At 37.4% G+C, this 26,066-nt stretch overlaps 1 protein-coding gene across 1 annotated transcript in view; it reads left to right on the plus strand.

Moving 5' to 3' along the window:
- The window catches only part of cpne5b (copine Vb), a 210,561-nt gene that overhangs the window by 34,018 nt on the left and 150,477 nt on the right, over positions 1-26,066 (plus strand). Inside the window, 2 exon segments of the mRNA XM_048173479.1 lie at positions 19,966-20,006; positions 21,790-21,836. Coding sequence (XP_048029436.1) covers positions 19,966-20,006; positions 21,790-21,836 — 88 coding nt within the window.

Below are 26,066 nucleotides of genomic sequence, written 5' to 3' on the forward strand. Positions count from 1 at the left end.
TAATGTTGCACATACAATTAAGAGTTATACACCATTTTAATCTGTGGAATATCTTCTTTTATTTGTGTACACTCAGAGTAAAAACAAAATGTTGTGCTTTTTATAAAATAAAGAAAACTAACATGATGCATGATCTCTCGTCTCCCTCTGAAGGAAGTCCAATCTGATAGTTCTCAGAAAATGAACTGTAACTTAGTGAATACTAATCACAAAAAAATTAGACTTATGTCTAAAAAAAATGAAATGAAATGTCAGGTTTTAAAACGTGTAAGTCAAATCGAAAACAAACATTCTGTGTTTATGTAATCTGTATGAAAAGAGAGCCATGTCAGAAATCCGTGATTCAGCTCATTATCCGCTAATGCGGCCACGCCCACGGAGCCAGCGCTATTCAGACGCAAATTCAGTCAATACATGCATACATCGTCTCAATCGTGTATTTATTGTCTTGAAAAGTGTTTTGAATAGCCATAGTTAGGGATCTCTGGCCTCTGTTAGTTCGGTTAGTTCCTGGATTGCCTATTCTTCTTTAGTGCTCAGGCATTTGTGGACTAAAGGTGCACAGAGCGCCCTCTGGCTGCAAGTATGAATTGAAAACACAGTATCCAGCACACCAGCAAATCCTGAATAAATATTACTCTTCTGTATAGAAAATTGACAAACATATGAGAATCCATCAATATTTCTCCAAATGTGCATACTTTTAAGCTAAAAGCCTATATGAAATGCCATAGAGGTAACATAATTGTTCAGACACTTTGCATCACAGAAATACATTATATTTTAAAGAATATAATAGAATACCATTATTTTAAATTGTAATAATATTTCACAGTATTGCTGTTTTTTCTGTATGTTTGATTTACACCATGATGAGATTTGAATCATGATCACAGAGGGTTTTTTCACAGCCTACCTGACTGAAAGGCCTCATTAATATGCAAGTCATTTCAGGTCATTATTATGTGATTCTTTTGTCTTCTCAGGTGAGAATCACCCATTATACATGATGATTCACGCTTCCATGCATACTGTGTTTCTTGACCAAAGATGTTTTAGAAAATTTAAATCTCTCTATTGTTTTATATGAACAAGTAGGCAGCATAATTTTTACCTCATTTTGAAGCAAAAACTCTAGTCTACAACCTCAAATACCCAGAAGTCTTGTGAACAAAGATTTAATATATATTTTTTGGCTTTATTTCAGTGACTTAAGTTTTTTGTTTTTTCAATAACCACGCATAAACGTTATTCCTTCAAAAACACAAGCATGTACATACATGTTCCTCACATATTATTGTAGCCTAGTTTGTGCTGAATACAGTGTAATGACACTTTTTCCATTAATATGTTTATGAACAACTGAAAAAAGCACAAATGTCAGGGCATGTCAAAACTTCTCCAGGGTCCCAAAAATCCTCAGACCCCTGAGGGTTAATTGCATGCTTTATATGCAGAAAATGGCTTTGTTAATGATTCTTGTCTTATCACATTCAGTTAAGAATTATGTTACATGAATCACGTAAATGAAAGCCTGTATTTTCAATAGAGGGTATGCATCGATGTCATTTTCCCACCAGGACACGCCCCTTCAGTCGGCTGCCTTTAGTAACTGCAAAAATGGATGTAAAACAAATGATTATCACAGCTTAAAGGGATAGTTCACCCAAAAATGAAACTTTGATGTTTATCTGCTTACCCCCAGCGCATCCAAGATGTAGACTTTGTTTCTTCAGTAGAACACAAATGATGATTTTTAACTCCAACTGCTGCCGTCTGTCAGTCAAATAATGGGAGTGAATGGGAACTTGGATCAATAAGAGTCGAAAAACCTTGCATAGACAAATCCAAATTAAACCCTGCAGCTCGTGATGACACATTGATGTCCTAAGACACGAAACGATCGGTTTGACCTCTAAAACACCACTATGTCCAACTGCGTTCAGCACTCGCTTAGTGAGGTCTGATCGTGCTCTGACAACGACAGTGATGTCTCGCGCATATACTTCAATAAGAGCGAGACATCACTGTCGTAAAATGGAATTAAAATGGAATCCAGAAAATGAATTTGTATAAAATAAAATTTGAGGGGAAAGAATAAAACATTTATCATAGGGCCCTAAAAAAAATGTAATTTTTTTTGTTAAACTTTTATTAAATTGTTGGTAAATTGGACAAGATTCATTATTTCAATTAATTAGGCATGCTTTTTGATTACTAAAATTTAATTTAGCCATTAAAATGGAGTCAAAAAATAAATAAAACGGTAAAAAACGGAATTTGGGAAAAAATAAAACGGAATTTGGGAAAAAATAAAACGGATTTCATAGGGCCCTATATAGGTATGTTTTCTGAGGTTTGCAGTATTGTAGGTAGAGGCACGTTGGATTCCAGTTGTTTCTGTGAATTGCATCAATCTATTTGCTTCTATTTTCTGTAGCTTTTGACAGTCTGTAAAAAGCTCAGATTTCTTGTTCTGACTGTTTTGTACAGTCAATCACACAATAGCATTTTAATTGTGTTTTCATGGCATTCAAGCTGAACACTAATGTTACCACAGTGAGTGTAACCGCAGTGACTTGTGTCTACTGTGATGTCATGTGCATACCTCTCTGTTTAAATACCCAATTTTGACAAAAAATGTCTGCAAATTATTATTTTGTCGTTTAACGGTGCCATTCTAAAACAGCTGTCAAAACAAATATTAAATGTTTAGCGAATTCCTACCTCGCACACTTTCATCGTTAAACCTGAAGCGTCGCTCTAGAATAGCAGGAGTGACGTCAAAACCTGGAAAACTAATTCACTACTGGTTCCTTCTGGATTTTCTATTTTATATGTAAATGACACACACCTATATCAAATACATGAATTTTGAAGCTGTAATGATTATTTTAAAAAACGTTTTAGAATGTTTCTAATAATTAACTAAATAAGAATGTTTGAGGTGTATGTGTAATTTACGTTGTAGAACAAAACATTCAAGTATCTCAAAAACCCCATTATAAAAATAAGAAATAAGAAACTTTGAAGGGAACTACTGGTGAACTAGTCTTCCACGCTTTGACGTCATCCCTGCACCACTCTATTTGTGTTCTGCTTCTGTGAACAGCAAAGCCCACCTTCTTTGATTTAATTGGCCATCTCCACCGTTTTGAAATTGACAAGCGCTGTTAGACCACTGATGCAGACCAGCCTAAAAAATAAACTTTTTGAGTGCAGCAGAGCAGAATATCATTTTTTTAGGAGGACAATAGGGTCATAACTCATTATTAAAAGGGATGTGGTTACGGCCCAGGCGCTGATGCACTTAAGTGTAGCCAGACTGCTGAAGTAGCTGCAAAACTTGTCTGACAAAGGGCCTGTCACTTCATGTTTTTGTTGATCTGATTTGTTTAAACGGTTCCATTTAAACTTGGCCACATAATTGTGTCTCCACAAAACTAATATACAGTAAATCTGATCTTCAATTCCCACACTACACTATATACAACGTCAACAAGTGTTTAACGTTTAACGTCATCTGCGGTGATGCATGCTGCAGTAGCGCTGTCATTTCTTGCTATAACATGTCATATAGTCTATAACACGCTCTCACATGTTTATTTTTTAACATTTTGAGAGGAGTAAAATTTACATATGTGGTTTCAACAGCCAGATGCATTTACACTTGTCTAGTTTTGTCTGGATTGTGCCTCAGACCACCTCCTGAAGTGGATCCGTCTCAAACCACAGAAATTGACCTCAAAGTAAAAGTATAATTTGAGTAAATCCTGGAGAGCTAGCAAACCCAAAGAGTTTGCAAATTAACATTATGAATATACATTCCTTGTGGTGTTTAACGATCTTCAGGAGTCCATTAAGCGCGTAATATTTCAGTGTCATTTTTTGGTTATTTCGTGTCATTACATGCACATTAGACATCTAGTTAATCATGGCTAATTACATGACTTGCTCCCTGAAGGGAACTTTACTGAGACAAAAAGCAGCAGAAAAATGCAATTTTAAAGAGGAAGTAAACAGAGGGAGCAAAACATGGCCTCCCACAGATCGTTTCAACTGTCTGTATCACAAATATTATCACACGTAGCCCCCGCATTCACACTTATATATACAGAACTCCACAAAAAACAAATGAAATGCATGATGTCCAGAGACTGTGGGTGTGTTTGCTGTCAGTTATAAGTATATTGTATACTCTGAAGCTAATCAGTTACTTTTACACTGAGGTCAGCGTGGAGAAAACATCCCTCTTACATTTTAATTACATGTTTCCTTCAGGAAAATCAGCAGTTATTAATAGCTTCCTCTTGTATGCAAAGTAGGCCTACTCTCAAAAAGAAATGTCACTCTACTGATATTTATTCACCCTTCACTAAAACTCTAAACACTTTTCAGAAGATTTCAGAAAGACTTATATTTGGATCTGTTGTGCTACAGATGCCCTATAGGGACATGGTGATGGGTGGAAAAATTATATTTCAATGCTTTCTGTGCTCGCTTGTAAAACTTTTGCTTTCGTTTACAAAACTGGTGATGGAAATGATATGAGATGGGAGGAAAAACCATTTCAGTGCTTTTACGAGCAAATGCAAGGTTTCTCCGAGGAATGCTACATTTTTGCAGTCGAACACAAATGCGTGGAACAATTTCTAAAATATTATAGTTTATACAACAGTTCTTTCTGGGTCTCGAATCTGATTAGCTGAGAGTTGTGCGATATTGCAGTGATAACAGCACTCCTACCTTTTAACCACCGTTTGTATCACTCCGCTTGAAGCGACTGTCATGGAGAATGAGCAAATATATATATTTTAACAAAAACTACACTTGTTGTACCACAAACTGTAGTTTGTTTTTTTTTAAGGTGAGAATGTAGTTGTTTAGACCTGAAATATGTGACTCATATTTAATCGTAGCGGCTATTTTACAATTTGTTTTGACGTTTTCAGAGATGTGAGCTCCGTCAGCGGCTGTTTAGTGCTCGTGTACCCGCCGAGAACAGCTTCATCTCGGCCAGTGCTTCAGGGATTTGCTGCTGGCTCTTATATTGGTTAAACATGAGATATAATTCATTTTGGGTACATAAAACGGGCAATCTTTGGTCTTATTAATTTATTACTTGTTCCTGAGCAAATCGAATTGGGCGATGTTAAATTTGATAATTTAATATTAAGGCTATATGTAACTTGCATCCTGTAGAGCACTGCTTTTGTATGTTTGACTGAATTGTACAATTGTGTTTATTTCCTATTGTCATTTATAATGGATATTGTTAATTTAAATATTGTTGTTCAATAACAACAACAATATATGTTATTTTTGGTATTGAGAAAAGGGTCCAGTAGTGCGTGATATGGATTGAGTGAAAGTTAGATTAATACGCCATTGGATGGCAGCAAACTTTGAGTGAATGAGTCAGTCACAAGAGACTTTTAAACTCAAAGGGACGTTTTTGTAAACATGCAAGGACGTTGTTTTAGCGTTGTATGCTATGGAAAATTCCCTTAACTGTAAACTGTAGTGTAATCACAGAGTGCTGAAACAGTTATGATGTAACAAAGCTTTGTTTAGTGAAATCATGTGACTTTGGCACAAATGTCTAGTTGCCTACCACTAGTTTGCTGTGCCTGACCCTTCCCCCTTAATGTTTAATAATATAAAAATAAAAATAAAAAAGAGCATGGTAATGTGACATTTTGTTCCAGCTAATCAAGAGAATCTTAACCAGTTAGCACTAGGGCCTATACTAACTAGGAGGCTAAGCTATTAGCTTGCTAACTTTAAGACTTTGAGAAAACACAAGAAAAATATATTTGACCATTTTTGCTTCAGTAATACAATGAGATATGCATTTTGTGAATTGTCTGTATAGGTTTGATGAGGGGTTGCTTAGCATTCTTAATTTGAATGAATCTATCGTCCGGTGATACTAAAAGCCTAGTCTGCATCTTTATCGCCATGAAGACGCTTTTAGGTGGTCCCTTGATGCAAACACATCATGTGTCAGCTCCACCTGAAGATTTCCTTTATTCAGGGATCCTGCTGTCAAATTGATACATCCTTCATGATATTGTGAAATGTATTACATCATCTCCTCTGATCCAGCGTGTGAAAATGGGCTTGCCTGCAGCTATTTCTAGATGACATCAAAGCTCTGTTGCTGTGAGATGTAGAGGACCGATTTGGGATGGTGACAGAAAGTGCAGTCTTATTTTGGAACTTCTTCATTATAAGCCTTTTTGTTTATTGACTCCAAAATGTAATTATCTCTGAAACTCAACTAGTACGAAATATCACGATACACAGATCGTATGACTCTCGTCCACACAAACAGACAAAGTTGACTGTGGAGAAAAATGAGTGCCACTTTAAAATACAAAAAATACAGAAATTATTAAATTATTATTAGATTCTTGCATTTAGGAGTGGCACTCATATTTGATAGCACTAAAATCTAGAAATCTAAATAGTGTTTTTCTTCTTCTTCTATGTTTAACAAAGCAAAATCTAAGTACTCCTGGACCCTGTTTAACACTTTAGAACATAAAGCTAAAATAGCCCATTTTCACATATTAGGTTTTTTTTATTATCAAATTCTTAAACAATGTGCTATCTTCAAGTGCAAGGTGTCATTTTTTTCAGAAAACAACTGACTTTCAATAAATTACAGTTATTGACCATTAATATATATATATATATGATGAGTTTGTAAATAGAATTTAAATAGATGAAAATAAAAAAACAAGAATACATTTTCTGATTTTTATTAAGAAAAAAAGAGAAAAATGATGATCGAAAGAATCTAACACAAATTTAAACTTGAAAATTCAACTGTATTACATATATACAAGTCTTTTTGTGACACTCGGTTGCACAGTTTTCATTCAAGAGAAAATTTTTTCATAGATGCATACGTGCATACATACATTTACCGCACGGACACATTATACAGATGCACACACCAAATGCGAAATGAGTCTCACTTAGCCTCCTCCCAAGTCTTATCAAAAATCATCTCAAACAACTGTTTACTCCTTCGCCATGTTTTTGTTTGTTTCTTCTATTATTTTATGCGATCCAAAACTCCCTAAACTGCTGCGCTCCATGTCTCTCCGTTCAAATCCTCCTTCCACCCGCTCTCCCCGAAAGCAGCTTCCATTTGCTGATGGAAGGCACGAAATTACCATAATAACCCATATATATATATACAACCCTGTGTTGTCTAATGTCTGTAGAAATTTGAATTATTACGATGACGCAAACGGTAACATGAATACAGCTTGGTTTTAAAGGGTTAAGTAGCCTTTATTAGACATGTACTGATTGGGAATCACTTTATTAGAGAGTTGATGCACACTGTATATTCTATCCCCTAACCCTACCCATCACAGAAAACTTTCTGCATTTTTATATTTTCAAAAAACTTTATTCTTTATTATGATCTTTATAACCTGTTTTCCTCATGGAGACCAAAAATGTCCCCACAAGGACAAGGATTTCGGATATTACCATGTTTGTGGGGACATTTTGTCCCCATAATGTAGGGTATACTTGAACCACACACACACAAAGAGGATTGTGACTCCAGGGCATTGATTTTCTGAGGGGCGAGCGCTATGTTTTAGCGATCAAAGCCTTGGAGCTCATAGTAATGGGAGTTTGATGCCAGAGAGAGAGAGAGAGAGAGGGAAAGTGACGGAGAGAGACGGCGAGAAACAGAGAGAGAAATGGTAGGAGACAACTGATGAGATAAAATATGTGAAATCAAGCAGAAGGTTGCAGAAAATAGAGCTGGCATCTTCTCCAGAGCAGTCAGTATGTTCTCTTGAGGAAGAAGCCTGTAGACGCTTCCTTTATAGTCTTTCTGCTGTGCCTGACGGTTCTGGTGGCAAAGCAAAACTGCCACCTCACAACACTCAACTACTCTCATGTACCAGCCCTCTCAGGATTTGATAACAGCCAGCCGTCCGTTTCAAATGCCAGCTCACAGGTCACTTCGACATTCCCTCGCTGAAGTCAGGAATCTCTTCAATGGTTCCAGAAAGATCTGCTGTTCTGGAGCAAAGATAACAGTTTGATTTTGTGTTAAAGGAACTTATGAGAGTTATTTTCAACCTGTCTGTGGACCGCAGCTGTCTCGGGTTGTAAAAATTGAGCAGTAACCCAGTTTACGGTAGCTTTATGATATATGAATTTTTTTTTTTTTCGGTTTTATTTTTTCCCCAAATCATTTTTTTTTTTTTTTTTCAGTTTAAATTTTTCTGGATTCCATTTTGTTTTTCATTTAAATTGTTCTGGGTTCAGATTTTTAGGGGTTCAAGCGTGCAGCTCTGAAACCCTACAGTAATTGTTAAGCCCGGAACACACCAAGCCGACGGTCGGCCGTCTGGCCATTTTTGTTCGTCGGCCGACTAAGCTTTCTCAGTGTGTTCCGCACTGTCGGCTGAAGTTAGTCCTTGTCGGCTTTTTTTCAGCCAGTTCAACATGTTGAATCGAAGCTCATCAGTCAGCCGGGCCATCTGATCATTCTGATTGGCTGTTCAGCTACTGCCACCTGCTGGTACGGAAAGGTATTTCTTCTTACGCAGGCGCAGAAGGGACGTGCTACTTGGCCGTCAGCTGTCAAGGGTTGGTTTGGTGTGTCAGGGCAACTTTGCACCCAGGCGCTGCTTGGTGTTTTCTGGGCTTTAGAATTTCCAAGGAAGTGATCGGGCAGACCAAACCGTAAGTTGTAGAGACTTGAAACTTTGAGGATCGGCAGTACTCACACCATCTACAACGTCACCAATGTGTGCCCCAATTAGCCTGATGGTGGCGATACAGTGGTGAAACGTACGTAATGGTTCATAACAGCTAAACCGCCCAATCGGAACCAAACCAGTGCAGAATGATTCTCTGGAGTCTAATTGTCAAAACACGAAAATAGCTATAGCTATGCAACAGTCAGTCCAACTGACTTGAAAACTGGCATGCAGTGTCTTTGTCCAAGGTGCTGTGATTGTCTATGAAGACATTCACGTATCTCAAAAAACTCAGCCACCGTCGGCCAATGAATTTCAAGCAGCTGTCAGACAAGTTTAATGGAGGCCGATTGGAATGAAACTCACTGTGCCTGTTTGACTCACGGCGCTAGAGGCCTGTGAGAAATCTGAAAAAGAAATCAGCCTCCAGGAGGCGCCTTCACGTTTTTCATACCATATGGTAGAACTCCTCATTCTAAGCAAATTTGCCTCTAGGACCGCCGCTGTTCATTAAATATTAGAGATTATTTCAAAAACAAACTTTGGCGAACTAGTTCTAGGTTTTTGGCTCAATCTCGGTAACTGTTAATAAGCTTTAAAACATATATTTCCTTAGTAAATTGACTGTTTTGGCTGTAAATAGTCTTTTCTATCTATGATCGAGATAGTTACAGGCTCGCTAAATAAAACATAATACCCTTTTACGCATGTCCTCAAAGGCCTTAATGTGCTTGAACCCCGATAACTGCTGCTCGCAGCTATATTTTTCCATTGTAATTTTCTGAAATTTTTCTGATTTCCATTTCATTGGTCAAAAAGCATTCTAATTAATTGAAATCATGACACCTATGTAGTTTTTTCCCAAATTCAGTATGATTTTATCCCAAATTCCATAAAAACAGTTACTTCATTGATTAGTGTTTCACACCCGCAGCAGAACCTGCAACTATACAAAACCATTAGGAATTTTTTTGTAGTTTTTGAAAAAAGTATCACCAAGGCTGCATTTATTTGATCAAAAATACTGTCAAAACAGTAATATTATGAAATATTGATAAATTTAAAACAACTGTTTTATATTTTAATATGTTTAACTTTTTTTTTTTTTTTTTCTGTAATAGCAAAGCTGAATTTTCAGCATCATTATTCCTTCAGAAATCATATGCTGGTAATGTGCAAAGTGTTGAAGCATTGTTGTTTTTGTCAGTATTGTGTGATGAACAGAAAGTTTGAAGAACAGCATTTATTTATTTTGTAAACTTTTTTTAAAATTACAAATGTCTTCACTTGTGATTTATTTAATGCATCCTTGCTGAATAAAATTTCTTTTAAAAAATGAGCAACCCAGTCACCCAACACCTAGGTTAGTTTAAATGTGTTCTGCCCAATATTTACTCAGTGTGGTGTTAGCAGTTGAGTTATTTTAACCCAGCCACTGTTCAAGTCCAACACTGTAAGTTTTTGATCATAAACCTAAAAGTGCATGCGACAAAAAAAAAAAAAAAACCCAGACTGTCAGTAGGCTACAATACAGGTATTTACAGTATTATCTCTATTGTTTGTATCATTACAACCATATAGATTTTAGGTTGAAAATTATGCTGAATATCCCTTTAGCACATGCTTTCCTTCACATTACCACAGAAAGGAAGCTGTTTATTGATCTTTAAAGTCACAAAAACCTGCTTAACCTTTATTCGTCTGTGATATGATCACACCGTGTCACACTCAACAGTACAATCGTTTCCATTGCGACAGGAACTCATAATTCTGGTATTCCAGACGTGTCCAAGTAGTCCGTGCCCATCCGTACAGCTCTCATATAACCTTTCCAAAATGAAACAAGATTTTTGATTAATCTTTAATGAATTCTTTGTTGACCTCAACAGCACATTTCTCAGGGTCACCGAGTATCGAACTGGGATATATAAATTTCACCAATGTAGGATGGATAGACACGGATATGTGTAAAAGAAGGAAACACGGTGGACTGGTTCCCTGCTCTCGAGACAGGTTTTCAGAGCTGCACTCATAACGCATTCAGCTTCATCTCACTGCTCTTGAGGGCTATAATTAAACCTCCAGTAGGATTCCTCAGAGCCTGGAGACAGAGAAAGGAACCTTTGCTGAGCTTTGGACAAGATATTCTGATTTTCAATAGGTGTGATGTGAAGGACATGAATGGAGTTTAATGATGGCACTTTCTGCCATAGAGTAATTAATGAAGAATGGCAGGTACTCATGCTGAGGCATCCTGATTATAGAATAGCTGTTCATCCTTGCGAGGTGCTACTTAAAAATGTATTTTACATGATCTTGAATGCTTTAGTGATGTTTTCAGTGCTAGATATTATTAGCGAGAGGTGTATAGTTTCAGCAAAGCAGGCGGAGGGTTTTGTTTGGTTATTTTCTAAAAGGCTCCTGCTCTTTTGTGTGAGCACTCGCAGTGTCTTTCAACAAGCGTGACGGAGAAGATCAGGCTGATTATTTGCTCTTTGATATGCAGAGGACAATACTTAAAGTTAATTAAATTTTGGGATGTTGAAAAGTGGATGAGTAATTGAAATTAAACTCACCAAGCAAAGAGTGCAATTTATGAACATAATCATCCACACCTGCTTCATGCTTTTTCGATGGGCTCTTTGGACAACGTTTCACACATTGTTATCAGAATCCTTTAAATTGTCTTTTGAAATCTCTTCATATCTCTTTCAAATGTGTTGAAATTGGAGTTGTTTTCATGTAAACACTTGATTAAAGTTGCATTTATATTGCGTTCATATATAAATTTCATATATTTATACAAAAGCTGGTGCCTTTTCCAGCCATACGATATTCTACAAATATATCACACGAAAACCATTTCACATTTTGTGCAAACCAACTATAATTTTACAAATACTACACTTATTGTGTCATAGAATGTAGTTTTAAGAGTTTTTTTTAGGTGACAATGTAGTTTTTTACACCTCAAATATGCGATTTATAAATAATCATAGCACCTATTTGAAAATTTGTTTAAATGTTTTCACCACGGGTTGTTTTTTTAGTCTCCAGGTTGAAGTAACCATCCCTCTTTTGTGCGAGCGCTTGCAGTGTCACTTGATCGGACACTTGATAACAAATTCAACAAAATGTCAATCTAAAAATCGTAAGATAATAATTAGTTATTTCTTAGCCAGCAAGTATTCAGTGAAGTGACTGATGCCCATGAGTGTGCTATGTCAATGTTTTTATTTATAATATTCCAACCGTTTTTGACGTTTTAAGTTTTTGACGGACGTGATAACGTGCACGAGGGGTGAACTATGTTTGATTTTTGGGTAATTATAATAGACTGACATGTTTGGCTTGTCAAGAATGTTACATTCAGCTGTCGCAAATTCATTGACTTTTGAAAATCGAGGTTTTTTTTTTTTTTTTTTTTGTTTTTTTTACCAGAAAAGTGGTTTTGATGCACAAAGTTGATTATAACAAAAATCTTTTATTTAAAACCATGAAAATTCAGATCCTGTTGTAAATAATAGTGAAAAATCACTTTTTAAAACTTTTTTGTTCCATTATAACCCTGTAGCAGATTTTGACTTTGATATATACTGTATATTTATGCTGTAAGTTTTTCACCACCATAGGAACCCAGCATGAATGCAAAGAGTGCATTTCTAATAACTTGCCACATGTTTTAAAATCTATTTTTCTTTTTCTTTATTCGGACACTGATTTGTCATGATCCAGTTTTTGTGTCTAACAGTATCAGGGAGCGGATCACATGAAAATCGCTGTCTGCATTGGAGTTGCTATACTCAAATGTCATTTGCATACATTTTATGCTCTGCTCAACTTTGTTGCATTGCCAACCTTTGTTGTCACTCATCTTACCTCAAATCATCAACTCTCGTTGAAAATAAAAGACTTCTGGTTGCTTTGTTGCAGCAAATCACTGTGTATATGGTGTTAATGGGAAACGCCATGAGCATTTCATATTTTCATGTTAAATATTCTGGGCATAAACAGGGATGTGTGTTATGGATGATGATGAATTCAGAATAAATATAGTAATGCAGATCTCTAAATGTTTTGCCAAACCTTATCTGTCATCTGTGTTCATTCTGCATGCGAGGAAAGTAATAACGTTGCTGACATTTGGCCTCTGAGCAACCTTTTATGAAAGAGCAGGGCAGATTCATTTCCATATTAGAAATCCAGAGTGAATGAAAAGAAGAAAAATAGTTTGGCATTTCCTGAAGGATATTACTAAAGAATCATGTTAAAGTTTTTAGTAAGATTAGATTTGGTTCTGTGTAAATGAAATGCTGCATCAGAGATGCTTGTTTTCAGGTGTTGCATGAGAATCAACACATAGGATGAAAACTGTACCAAAATGGCATAGCAAAAACAAACAAACAAACACACACACACACACACACACACACACACACACACACACACACACACACAAACTACACTCTAAAAAAGTTTGTAATTTTTTTAACACAAAAATACTGTAAAAAATATGTTATATTAGTTTACGACTGTAACCATGGTTCCCTGAAAAGGGAAGGAGACACTGCATCTTGGATTGACGCTATGGGGAACACTATCAGTGTGATCAGTGTCTGAAGCATGTGTGTACACACAACAATTTCATTGGCCGATGACAGTCCATGATGCCATCACTTGAGTGGCTGTGAGTATAAGAGGGTTCCTGCAATGTACTTCATCAACTTCATTGTCTGAAGAAGTTCAGAAGTTCGGAAGCAGCCACAAAATGACTTCCTCAACCAACTTGAAAGCAACAGAGCTGGCAGGAGAAGTCCGACAAGGGAAAAACTTTCCTACAGACAATGAAATTGTCGTGTGTACACATGTGCTTCAGACACCGGTCACACTGATGGTGTTCCCCATAGCATCAATCCAAGACACAGCCTCTCGTTCCACTTCAAAAAAGGGAACTGTAAATTGATCAACATTAAATTATATGTAATTTCACTGTAAAATACTGTCAAATTTATGCTTTTTGCAAGTAAAAACTATGAATTACGATATAATTTACTATAAAAAAAAAAAAAGTAAAAGGACATTCCCAGAAGTCCCTGCGTTACACATCACATTTTTTTTATAAATAGTTTTGGTTCCTCTTATTTTTGTTATCAATAATGTACATTAGTATTTTGTATTACATTTTATGCTATTTAGTTAAAGTTTATTGCATCATTTTACTGTCATGTGTTACCCTGATGGTTTGTACGACCCTGTACACCATCTAAATATGAGTGTTGATCATGTTTTATGATATTATTAAATATTATTTTTCCATATTTTAATAATAAAAATATTTTATTACAGTTGTTTTAACCATTTGTATTTTATTTTTTATCTATTACAATTATTTTTTGATTTATTAATTCAGAAAATTTGACAATCAAAATACTTCATGAATGAAAAATACCATTATTTCAACAACAAGTGAGTCTGCTACAGAAACTGTGCAGTGTAAAAGCAGCTATGAATGGTAAATATGTGCAAGACCAATCACAATTCAGAGTGTACTGTAAAAAGATAAATTGCAAAAAGTGTATTCAAATGAAACACTAAATTACTGAGAGTACAAGCAGTGAGATTTTTCTGCTGCTGTCTTCTGTCAGTTCCTGTATTCCTGATGACTCCAACATGCTAATTATCATCTGCGGTGGGTATAAACATGGTTGATTTAGGTAGATGAAAGGATTATGAACTGAGAGATTCCTGTAGATGTGAAGATGAGGTGAAGCAGAAACATGTACGGTGAGGACCTTTCCAGACGAATGCCGAAAGAACCTATAATCACAGCTGCTTTGTTAGTGATACCAAAAGCACACATTTCCCTCTGATCATCTATTCTGCCTGAGTCCATCCTGTGTGTGTGTGTGTGTGTGTGTATGTGTGTGTGTAATCCTCATAATAGAAATGCCATCTCTGATTTAGACGTTGAAATGTGATGACAGTTGTGCCACTGGGAGTGAGGGAGAGCCATCGTCCTCATAGCTCATATCAACAGAAGTGAAACTATAGCTATGGAATTAATATCTGTGTTCAGAGAAAATATATTTTTAATGTTTTTGACTGCTCACCAAGTCTGCTTTATTTGATCAAATATACAGTGAAAACATTAATACTGTGAAATATGATTGCATTTTAAAATAACTGTTTTCTATTTGAATATGTAATTAACATATAATTTATTACCTGTGATGCAAAGCTGAATTTTCAGCATCATTAGCCCAGCGTCACATGACAGAAATCATTCTAATATGCTGATTTTGCTGCTCAAGAAACATTATTTTTATTTATTATTTTATATTATTATTATTATTATTATTATTATTATTATCATTATCAATGTTGAAAACTGTTGTGCTGCTTAATATTTTTGTGGAAACCATGATACATTACCATTCAGAAGTTAGATTTTAAAAAAATCAATACTTTTATTAATACTTTATTTTATTAAGTTTTATTTCCATTCATCAAAGGAAAAAAAAGCAGCAAAAACAGTTTTCAACATTGCTAATAATAAGAACCATTCTTAAAGGGGACCTATTATGCCCCTTTTTAAAGATGTAGCCTAATATAAGTCCGGGTGTCCCCAGAATGTGTCTGTGAAGCTTTTTTTAGCTCACATTACCCCACAGATAATTTATCCCCTATCTGTCAGTCACTTTGATATTGTGTCGATGTGATGACACTGGGGGTCGCACTTGGGAGCCTCAATAAGTAATTGTAATCGATAAGTGCAAGAGAGATCCCCTGGACGCTTCAACGAGCAACTAGAAAGAGAAATTTCCAAAAGAGTGTTTCTCTATAAAAGAGAAATTTTCTCTAAAAGAGCAAACACAGATGAAGAACATCTTTTTAAAGACTTTTTTTCACCCGTGTATTTCTGGATGCGGTCGACACCTGTCTCCATCAGACCAGTTTGGGCCATGCCCATGCTGAGCATCTTTTATGGATGGGACATGCATTCATTGCGAGAGTGTGAATATGGGAACGTGGCAGTCCAGCTTTCCTACTTTTCTAAGCAGAAAGTCACCTCAGTTGCTCCTCCTCCTTCTGCTACAGTGCACAAGGCCTTGGCAGCAAGCACTGAGAGTGATGTGAGGGTACCAATGGAAGCATTTCCACTGGGTGAGTCCCTACGGACCTTCCATTCCTCAGCACTGTTACGGCCAGAAAAGGCGCAAGCATGAAAGGACTTGCATGGGCAAAAATTTCCGAAACCATAACAATTTATTGGGAGTTTTGGTTCGGGAGTCGACAAGGCCAAAAGAACAAACAAAGTTTAGTTTTAGTCCTCTACCTTACCTAAAGAAACAAACAAAAAAAAAGAAAGAAAAATAAAATAAAATACAATTCGTTACCCTAACTACCTAACCCAAAAACAGAGATCAAATCTTCATAAAAAGAAATGTCAGACTTCTTACTCTCCCAATCGACTTCAAAACTTGTCTTTCCTGGTTGAGTTCATCGATGAGTTAGGTAGTTCCCTGTGGGTGAACCTAATTTCTCATTCAGTGCTTAAGATGAGGATGATTTGTCAATCGCAGCATTGGAGGGTGAGTCCAACGACACAGCAACAATGGCTTATAAATCGCCAAGGCTGACGCCCACCATCTCCTCCTCAGTGAAGTGAATGAAGTCACTGCAGGCCACTCATATCCCAGGCGAAATCAATCACGCAGTGGACATGCTCTCGTGACAAGTAATGCTTAAAGGAGAGTGGAGACTCCATCCCCAGGTGGTCCAGCTGATTTGGAGTTGATTCGGCGAAGCACAGGTGGTATTTTTGCTTACCAGGAATCCTCCCATTGCCCACCGTGGTATTCCGTGTCCAAAGTTCCACTCGCCACAGACTCGCTGGCACACAGCTGGCCCTGGGGCCTTTGCAAATATGTATTTCCCAGGGGAGGACCAAGAACAGGTCTTGATGGTTACCCCATACTGGCCCACACAGACTTGGTTCTTGTAGCTCATGCAATTTGGGACAGCCCCTTCCTGGCAAGTTCCAAGGAGCACCTTTTTCTCAGGGGCAGAGCACAGTTTGGCACCCATGCCCAGACCTCTGGAACCTCCATGACTGGCCCTTGTTTAGGATGCAGAAGACCTAAGTGGACTGTCATCTACGCTGAATAGTGGCATCTGATCACGAATTGGCGTTCTTCCCAAGGGAAGACCTACAGAGATGTGCAGTTGGATCAGTGCTTCCTTCCTGCAGAAGAGCACACCTCCACCTCTCCCCTCCACCTTTAAAGTATATGTTATCAGGTTTTTCAAGAGACACCAGGAAGTTAAGTCCTCTAAGGAAAAGGAAGTGCTACCTTTGCATTCTTTAGCCAGAGGCTGGCTCCACATTGATGCTAAGCAGCCTTGAGCCTGGTCATTACATGGGTTGGAGACCTTTGTGAAAAACCAGGTTGCTGCACCTTATTTCCTCCTGGGACCTCTCTGTAGACTTGCTGGGCCTACTGAGAGCCTCTGTTGAGCCCCTAGAGTCAGTTGTGTCAAGTACGCTCTCATTGAAAATGGCCCTTCTGACTGCGCTCACTTCCATCAAGAGAGGTTGTCAGTGAAACGTGCCTGGAGTTCGGCCAGCATACTCTCACAGAATCCTGAGACCCTGGCCGGGCCACTTGCCCAAGGTTCCCACTCTCCCTTTTAGGGATCAGGTGGTGAGCCTGCAAGTGCTTCCTCATGACGAGGCAGACCCAGCCTTATCGCTGCTGTGCCTGATATGAGCCCTTCATGTGTACTTGGACCACACGGAGGGCTTCAGACGCTCTGAGCGCCTTTTCCCTCCCTGAGGTGATAACGTCCCACTTTTTTGATCGATGTAATTTATAAACTGTTCGATGAACCCTGGACATGTTTCTAAACTTCAGCACCCATCAGTAGCCAAATTCAGTGGAGGAATTTGTCATCGTATACCCCTTTTCAGGTGAGCCCAAGTAATTGGGCTAAGTGCTCCATATGTGCTGATTTCCTAGTGGAAATCCCATATGATGCGTTCTCCACTCGCTCTGCCACCAGTCACTCTGTCTGTAGAGCTCTTCCCTTTTCAGCTCCCTTTTTTACCTACCACAAGAACTTTCTTCCATGTGTGGTCCTTCCCGTTCGATAAGTCTATATGATGTATTCTCTACATACTAACCTCCCTTCTTCCATAGTGTCCTTTCTACTGCATAGGAGAAACATATAGGGCTTAAATACATGGGGAGTATAATCAAGGATAAAATGGAACAGGTGTGGGAACTGATTAACAACAAGGGAAACTAACTAGAGAAATAAAGGACCAGGTATACTTAATTTTCCGCGTTCCGCTCCATCTCGCGCATAGTTGAGAACCCAAGACTTTCAAAGTATACTCCTTTGTCCGTTAGCACGGACACGGAAAGACATGTTTGGCCAATGTGCACTATCTAGGGGACTTTGTTTTCAAGCGCTCAATTCACTTGCACATGTGCTGTTTTACGCACACGTCACAAAAGTTGGGCTACACGTGGACGAGGTGTGGGCATCAACGACCCCCCATTGATGAAAATTACGTCACACGGACAGTGTGAAAAGTATACTTTGGGCTTAAGGCAGGCAAAACAGGAACAGAACACAAGAGAAAACTAAACCAAAACTGACTACATGTTACAGCATTGTGTTAATGTGAAACAAACAACAAGGGAAAAACTGAAAATCACTTCACACCGCAATAAGCATCCATTTCTTACTTAATTGCTGCTGTTAAATATGATTTGGTACATAAAAGGAAAATTTTCAAGCTACAAGGGACTACCTTCATGATACTTTTATGGTCCTGTTTTGGTCCTTTTTGTTAATTTCCTGTTATATGGGGGAAAAAAGCAGGAACGTATTTCAAAATATCTACTTTTGTGTAGATAGTCATACAGAATAACATGAGTGATTAATCAAAAACAGAATTTTAATTTCTGGATGAAATATCCCTTTCTGAGCTATCTCGACATAGAATATGCTTATTTTGAAAAGAAAAAAAAAAAGAAGTAAAATCTGCCCTGACAGAGAGCAAACACCTTAGCAACAAAAGAACATATGTTAACTGATTATTATGGTTGGTTATCAATAGTCTAGGTAGGATGTACACGAAGATCTGCTGCATTTAGAAACAGTTTTAACAATCTACCACAGTTCCAAAAATCTACTAAAAACCCACATAGTACTGTACACATTCACTGCAAAACTCTTGTCTGGTCTCTAGAGTGTAGTCCAGTCTCAGGTGTGGGAGTATGTGAGAGTATCAAGTGTCTGGATGAATTAATGTTACATGGAATAAGAGAAACATTTGTGAAGAGAATCTCTATATTTATACATTTTTCTGGGTTTCAAGATTGTAAACTTTGCAAACCTCTTCTTATTTGCATACTTCGGTGGTTAGTAATCTTGGCTGTTGGATTGAGTGGACAACAGTTGTATTTTAGTATATATGGTATTATAGTTTTGTTAATATTTTGGATTAGTTTTTATATATGTTTAGTTTTTATTTTAGTTTAATTTGTATTAATATGTAATGTGCATTTCTCATTTTTTTTTTTTTTTTTTTTTGTTTTTAAATATTACTATTTAGGTTCAATTTATTTTTATTTCAGTTGTGGTTTTCATTTTAGTTCCATTTTAGTACAGTTATTTCAGTCAGTTACCAAGGCAACATTTCTATTAGGCAACATATAACAATAATTTATTTCAGCTTTATTTATTTATTGATAAAATGTTTTTATTAGTTTTAGTTTTAGTTATCATTAATAATACTGTATAGCATGCAGCAAGAACACAACGTGTTCAGAAAAGAAAAATATATTGTTTCCAGTGTTTATAGTTTGTATTTGTGTTTACCTGTTTACATGTTGAAAGTAAAACTATGTTTTTGAGCTGCGATTTCACTGCTACAGTAGTTCAAATGACAAATGTGATGTTTTTTTTGCTGAGGTTTAAAAATGTGAGAATGCCATTAGTATTTTTAAGGGAGCCTACAGTCAACATTTTGAGTGTCATCTTGAAACGTCATCCTGATATCTGCTTTTGTGGAATTCTAATAATACAATTTAATGAAATTGTCAAAAAGCCTCTTCAGTAAAGCTTCAGATGTCAGTGTGTCACTGATAGCGATTAATCATGCTGTCAGAATTATACTGATCTTGTTTTTTTTTTTCTTTCTCTGCAGGAATCTTTTAGACAGAGACACGTTCTCCAAATCCGATCCATGTGAGTACAGCCAATGGAAGACTTTTGTCTTTTCATTTTATTCTGCATTAATTAGTGAGCCCCACTCGTTTTCTCTGTAATCTCCTGTCTTTCTCCTCTCATCAAAAATCAGTGTGATTCTGATGAGTTCTTCTCATCTGCAACGCTCTGCGCGTCTCCGACGAACCTGAATGAATCATGAACCCAAATGTGCAATGGCAGCAAGTTCTCATCTGCTGGAGTGGTAGACAGGGAGTGACGAGAAAGGAATAGTTCTCCCAAAAATGAAAATGTAGCCACCTTCACAACATTTTAAAGTGCCCCTATTATGCTTTTTCGGATATTACCTTTCAGGCAGTGTGTAATATAGCTGTTTGTGAATGTAAAAGGTCTGCAAAAGTTTAAAAGATGAAAGTTTCCTAAAAGAAAGATTTGATTCTGAACAGATTTGTATAATGCCAGTCTATGGTCTTCATTGGCTACCCTGAAAAACATCTACTTTGATCCTCAAACACTGTAGTTGTAGCTGAGCCTGGAAGACTCTGTTTTCTGCACTGCAAATCCGCTTTGCTGCACTTCCAGAGGATGAGACTCGCGCTGGAGTTGATAAGGAAAGAAACAACGCCATTGTTACCGTTTGTATCACTGTGTATCAAGCGCTGAGATCTGAAATTCAGATATGATAATGGGCGTTTGATTTCTGACACGCACTGTAAGCGGTCGACCAATCACAACAGACTGGGCCATCTGACCAATCAGAGCAGAGTAGACCAATCACAATAGACCAATCAGAGCAGAGTCGACCAATCACAACAGACTGAGCTATCTGACCAATCAGAGCAGAGTAGGCTCACAGAAAGGAGAGGTTTAGAGAGACTGAATCTTCAAACAAACCATTTTCAGACTTTTTGAGAAATGAGTCAATGAATGAATGTAAACCTATTGTAGGACACTGGAAAACAAAATTAGGAACCTTTAAAATAGCATAATAGGGGCACTTTAAAACCGTTTGATGTTCTTTTGTCAGCTAAACACAAAAGAGAAATGCTGAAGAATGCATTAGCAGCTTCTCCATAATGAAAATGAATAGGGATCACCATAAAATGTCATAAAGGCACACATTATTCATTCTCTTGGTGGTATTTAAAAAAAATTGAAATTAATTGAAAAAGTAATGTTTCCACATTTATTGTTTTTCAGTTATTATTGAAATGATTCAAGCATTTGGCAACAGAATTCCATTTGTTGGTAACACTATTAACTACAACTTTTGCCTTATTAAACTCCCAAATAAACTGCTTTTGAATATTTTCTTTTTAATAACTTTCTGTAGTATTCAAGTTTAGGTATTGGGTAGGATTAAGGGATTTAGAATATAGTCATGCAGAATAAGGCATTAATATGTGCTTTATAAGTACTAATAAACAGCCAATATATTAGTAATATGCAAGCTAGTTAAAAGTGAGAACTGAACCGTAAAATAAAGTGTTACCCATTTGTTTTCCTAATACCATCGCAGAACCGGACTCCCTATTTTCCGTTAATGACGTCACTGATGTAAACCCTGATGAGCTGCATTTTAAGGCATCATATTTGAATGGATGCATATCTAGATTGACAATATTTTCAGTAAATAACAATTTTTTGTCTGTTCGTCACACAAAATGATAATATATTTTCATATCTGAAATGTTCCTTTTCATAATAGTTCATAATATTACTGTTTATAATATAATTTTATGCATTTTTTGTATGTAAGCAAACATTGGCACTAATTTTTTGCTATTTTTGTCTCTTTTCACAGTGTGCGTGTTGTACACTCAGGGCGTGGAGACCAAGCAGTGGAGAGAGGTGAACACACACACACACACACACATTCACACAACATAACTGTTCCCAGCTTTCATTGCTATGGTTTCATCTCTGGTGTTGTCCAATCAGGTGTGTCGGTTCTCCCTGCAGCACCATGCGGTCAAGCGTCTGTCTGTTCTTCCTCCTCTGAACACCATCAAAACACCTCCAATAACAAGAAACACCCAGTTCAGCACCTGTACACCAGCTCTCTGTTCTGTCTCAACCTGTTATACAGAGCGAGAGTTGTTTCTCCAACTGTGTCGTTATAACAATGAGTCAGTTTCCGTACTTTCCAATTTGAGGTCATGAATCAGAAGAAGACTGTCCTGCTGGGTGGTGCTGATTAGTGTTTTGAACAGTGTTTATCTCACTAGGTTAGTGATAAGAGCTGGCACAAAGTCATTTGGTCATTTTACCCTCTAAATGTCTTTAGAAGTATGATAAAAAAAAATTAAAGCCACTGTTATTTTACCTAGCTTAGCTAAATGGCTAATTCTGTGCACCTCGCAACTATGTCCTCTATTGCAAAGACTTGTTTTCTCTCAATGACAGACCAAAAATAGTTATAAATTTAATACTATAACTCAGTGTGCGAATTATTCAACATAGGTTCAATGGAAAAATGTGTTTCTACCTAGATTTTTGCAAACCTCCAAAAACGTGACTGTAAATACAACTCACTTCAGTTTCCATCTGAAATGAACACAAACCATGCTAAAAGGGGCAGATTATATACAGTACTACTATGTTATTATGACCTCAAAACACTTTTACCATATGGCAATATTTGTAAACTAATACATTTTAAGGTTTGCATCACATAATCAACTCCATATGTAAATGACATTTCTGATGTAGTAAACTTGCTTGCTGGCTCACCTGGTACAGCACTGCACAACACTCGATAAAAGAGCTCAGTACTTGTAGAAGCAGTGTTTTTTTTTTTTTAATCTCACGTTTGCTTTTGTTAAAACTATCAGGCATGTTTAGGGTTTAATGTAGGGGGTCTGAAGTAGTCGATCAACCAGAAACAACATGACTGGAGTAGGATGTTTCTTTATTGTAAGTGTCACCTTAGTTTGCATTATTTATAAGATGTGATAGCAGCGCCACTGTTATAATTTTATGTAGGTGCAACTGTGGGAACTGTATCAGATTGGCAAGCAAAGCTGAAAACCTCTAAACATAAACATTTAGCCCAGGTGTGTACACAGACTTTTTCGTCATAACTATTAACAAAGTAAAAAATGGCTATTACAATGGTTGTTTACTGTTTAGAGAGAGAATACTTCCACTAGTTAGCATGGACTAGCATCTGAACATCCTATTACAATACAGATAGAGCTCCACTCTACTGTAATAATAAAAACGCAGACTGTTTGTTTTACAGTTATGTAAGCGAACCGAGCCCTCAGCTATATGTTGTAAACTCCCACGTTAGCCGAGCACAAACGTGAATAGCTGATAATGCATTACACTCTGTAAACAAAAGTCGTGCTCCATCCTTGATCATTACTCCAAGTAATAAGACAGACAAGCTGCATTAATCGACACATTTTTAGACAATATTGGACCCACATCTGAATAGCAGAACTACAGAAACGTGAGTTAGCCGGTTAGCAGGAGACATACGGATGAGGGTGTATGTTATACAAAACTACGAATTTTGAACGATCGCTAGAAAATATAAACATCAATTATTAATCATACTTACAGGTTGAGATTCAGAGGAGCAAGCTGGTCCAAATAAACTGGGCAGTGATCCAAGCGTTTTGTGAACCCTGCGTTAAACTTCCCAAGGTTTGAGAAGCAGTCGCCAGTAGAATGACGGGAACACAACAAAAGATTGTACTGCTGTGGTATTGTGGAAAAAATGAATTTTCCTTGGCGTCTGTGCATGCAATAAGTGGGCGGGCAATATGCTAATGTTTCATTGTGACGTCACAACGAAACAGCTTGGGATTTGTTTTACAAACGACTCGTTTAATTGACTCAGAGTCGACTCTTACTTTTGAGAGACAATAACTTTATATATGGCGCACTTTCAGATTTAAAACTTTGCAGGATGTTTTCATTCACTGAGAGCTATGTTACACACTACATGAAAGGTAATTTTCAAAAATCCATAATAAGGGCACTTTAAAGGGATCATGAAAATCTTGCTTATAATCATGCTATAATCGGGTCCCAGGTGCATCTACCAACCCAGAAAATATGAAAAAGTACAACCCAGTAACTTTGTTTTGGTAAGCCTTTCTCTGCAAGCATGTGAAAAAACAAGCCGCTCAGATTTTGCTCCCCTAGTGACGTAGGAAGGGGAATTAATATAATATTACCACCCCTTAATCTGTGTTACATGTACGCTCTGTTTTGAACTCATTCTGGACTTGTTGTTGTTGTTCCATTTCCCGCCACTAGTCACTCACCATGGTTACTGATCATCTTAATCACGTTCAGCTGTGTCCAATCATCCCCTCATGTCTCTGTGTATATAAACCCTGTTTTTCCTGTGTAGTATTGTCCGGTATCGTTCGTGTATATTACCACCCCTTAATCTGCATGTTTCCATCCACTGTGCCGCCATTTTGTTTTTGCAAGTGACAGCGGTGTACCAGTTCTAACGTCATGGCAAAGTTCGAGCAAAGCATGCTAACTGTTCTGTCGTTGGCTGCACAGATGAGCACAGAACACTATTTAGGCCCAATCCCAATTCTATTTTATACCCCTTCCCCTTCCCCTTGCCCCTTGAAACAGAGTGTCAAGGGGTAGGGCTGAAAATATTCCCCTAAGAAATGGGACACCACTACTAGACCGTTACACGTCATCATAAGTCGTCGCTAGCTCCTACGTCATAGATGTGCCGATGTTTATCACACACTTCTAAGATGCCATCGATAGCTGTAGCAACGATAGCAACATAAACGTTTAACAGATGACTCACTCCCAAAGTTGTTTTGCTGTGTATTTCGATTTCAAGAAACGCTGCTCGTTTTCTGCATGAAAACGTATGAGCCTGCGTGTTTCCTCAGGAGTCCCTACATACAATACTGATGAATAAGCACGCAAACTGAATGCACTTTTTGTTTATATCATGTAACGTACACGTATTTATGGACGTAACCACAACAAAACAATACATTAATCAGGCATGCGGCAAAAAGACAAGTTAGCTGCCACCGGATTTGAATTTATGTTGTCAAATCAACGCGGGTTTCAATAAAATATAAAAAAATATGTTGTGGAACTATCATAAAGTAAAAAACATTAGCGAACTTTTTTCATAGCGATTTTAACAAATCTTTTTTCGGAGAACATAACCGTATACATGAACACAAGATTAAAGGCAACATAAAACAAGTGATTATTTATTACTAAAATACTGTTTACCGTAAGAAAATACTTACATTTATGGGTCTCTCTGCTCGCTCGGTCGGCCATGTTGGAAATTTATCATACCCCTTCGTCTGAAGTGTGGTCCCGAAAAATCTTCATTTGAAGGGCTACCTGGCCCTTCAACCAAATGAGAATTGGGACACCCCTACCCCTTCACGTGAACGCGCGAAACAAAGGGGAAGGGGAAAGGGGAAGGGGTAAGGGGTAGAATTGGGATTGGGCCTTAGAGTCTCGTTAGCTTGGATAGCCTGCAAGTTGACACTGGCAAGCTTGATTGCTAAAAAAGGAGCGTTTCTGTCCGAGCGATATTTTGGAAAAATATTAGACCATTCACAGCATTTGATAGCAATCATAAATGTTAGCCTGGTGTGTATGGCTCTGTTTGGCAAACGGGTACGCTATGTATACTGGGCGTCCATACGGGTTTTGCACAAAAGATTAACATGACGACACATGCTAGTGGATGAGTTGAATCAACTCCACAGCAACTACATAACATTTATCCACTAACCGTTCAGAAACGTTCCAGTTTCATTCTAAAAGCTGTAACTTCTTCCTGAGTTGAACACCGTTACTGACAATCCTCATTTTGGCTGCGTGAGATTCTCCAGCTTTGTTGTTGTTGAGCAACCGAAGCACGAGCTGTTAAAGCTCCTGCCCTTCTTCTGGAAAGGGGGGCTCATTTGCATTTAAAGGGAACACACACAAAAAGGGCATGTTTTTGCTCACACACAAATAGGGAGCAAATTTGACAAGCTATAATAAATGATCTGTGCGGTATTTTGAGCTGAAACTTCACAGACACATTCTTGGGGACACCAGAGACTTATATTA

This window comes from Megalobrama amblycephala, linkage group LG21, assembly GCF_018812025.1.
Source record: "Megalobrama amblycephala isolate DHTTF-2021 linkage group LG21, ASM1881202v1, whole genome shotgun sequence".
NCBI classification, from domain to species: Eukaryota; Metazoa; Chordata; class Actinopteri; order Cypriniformes; family Xenocyprididae; genus Megalobrama; species Megalobrama amblycephala.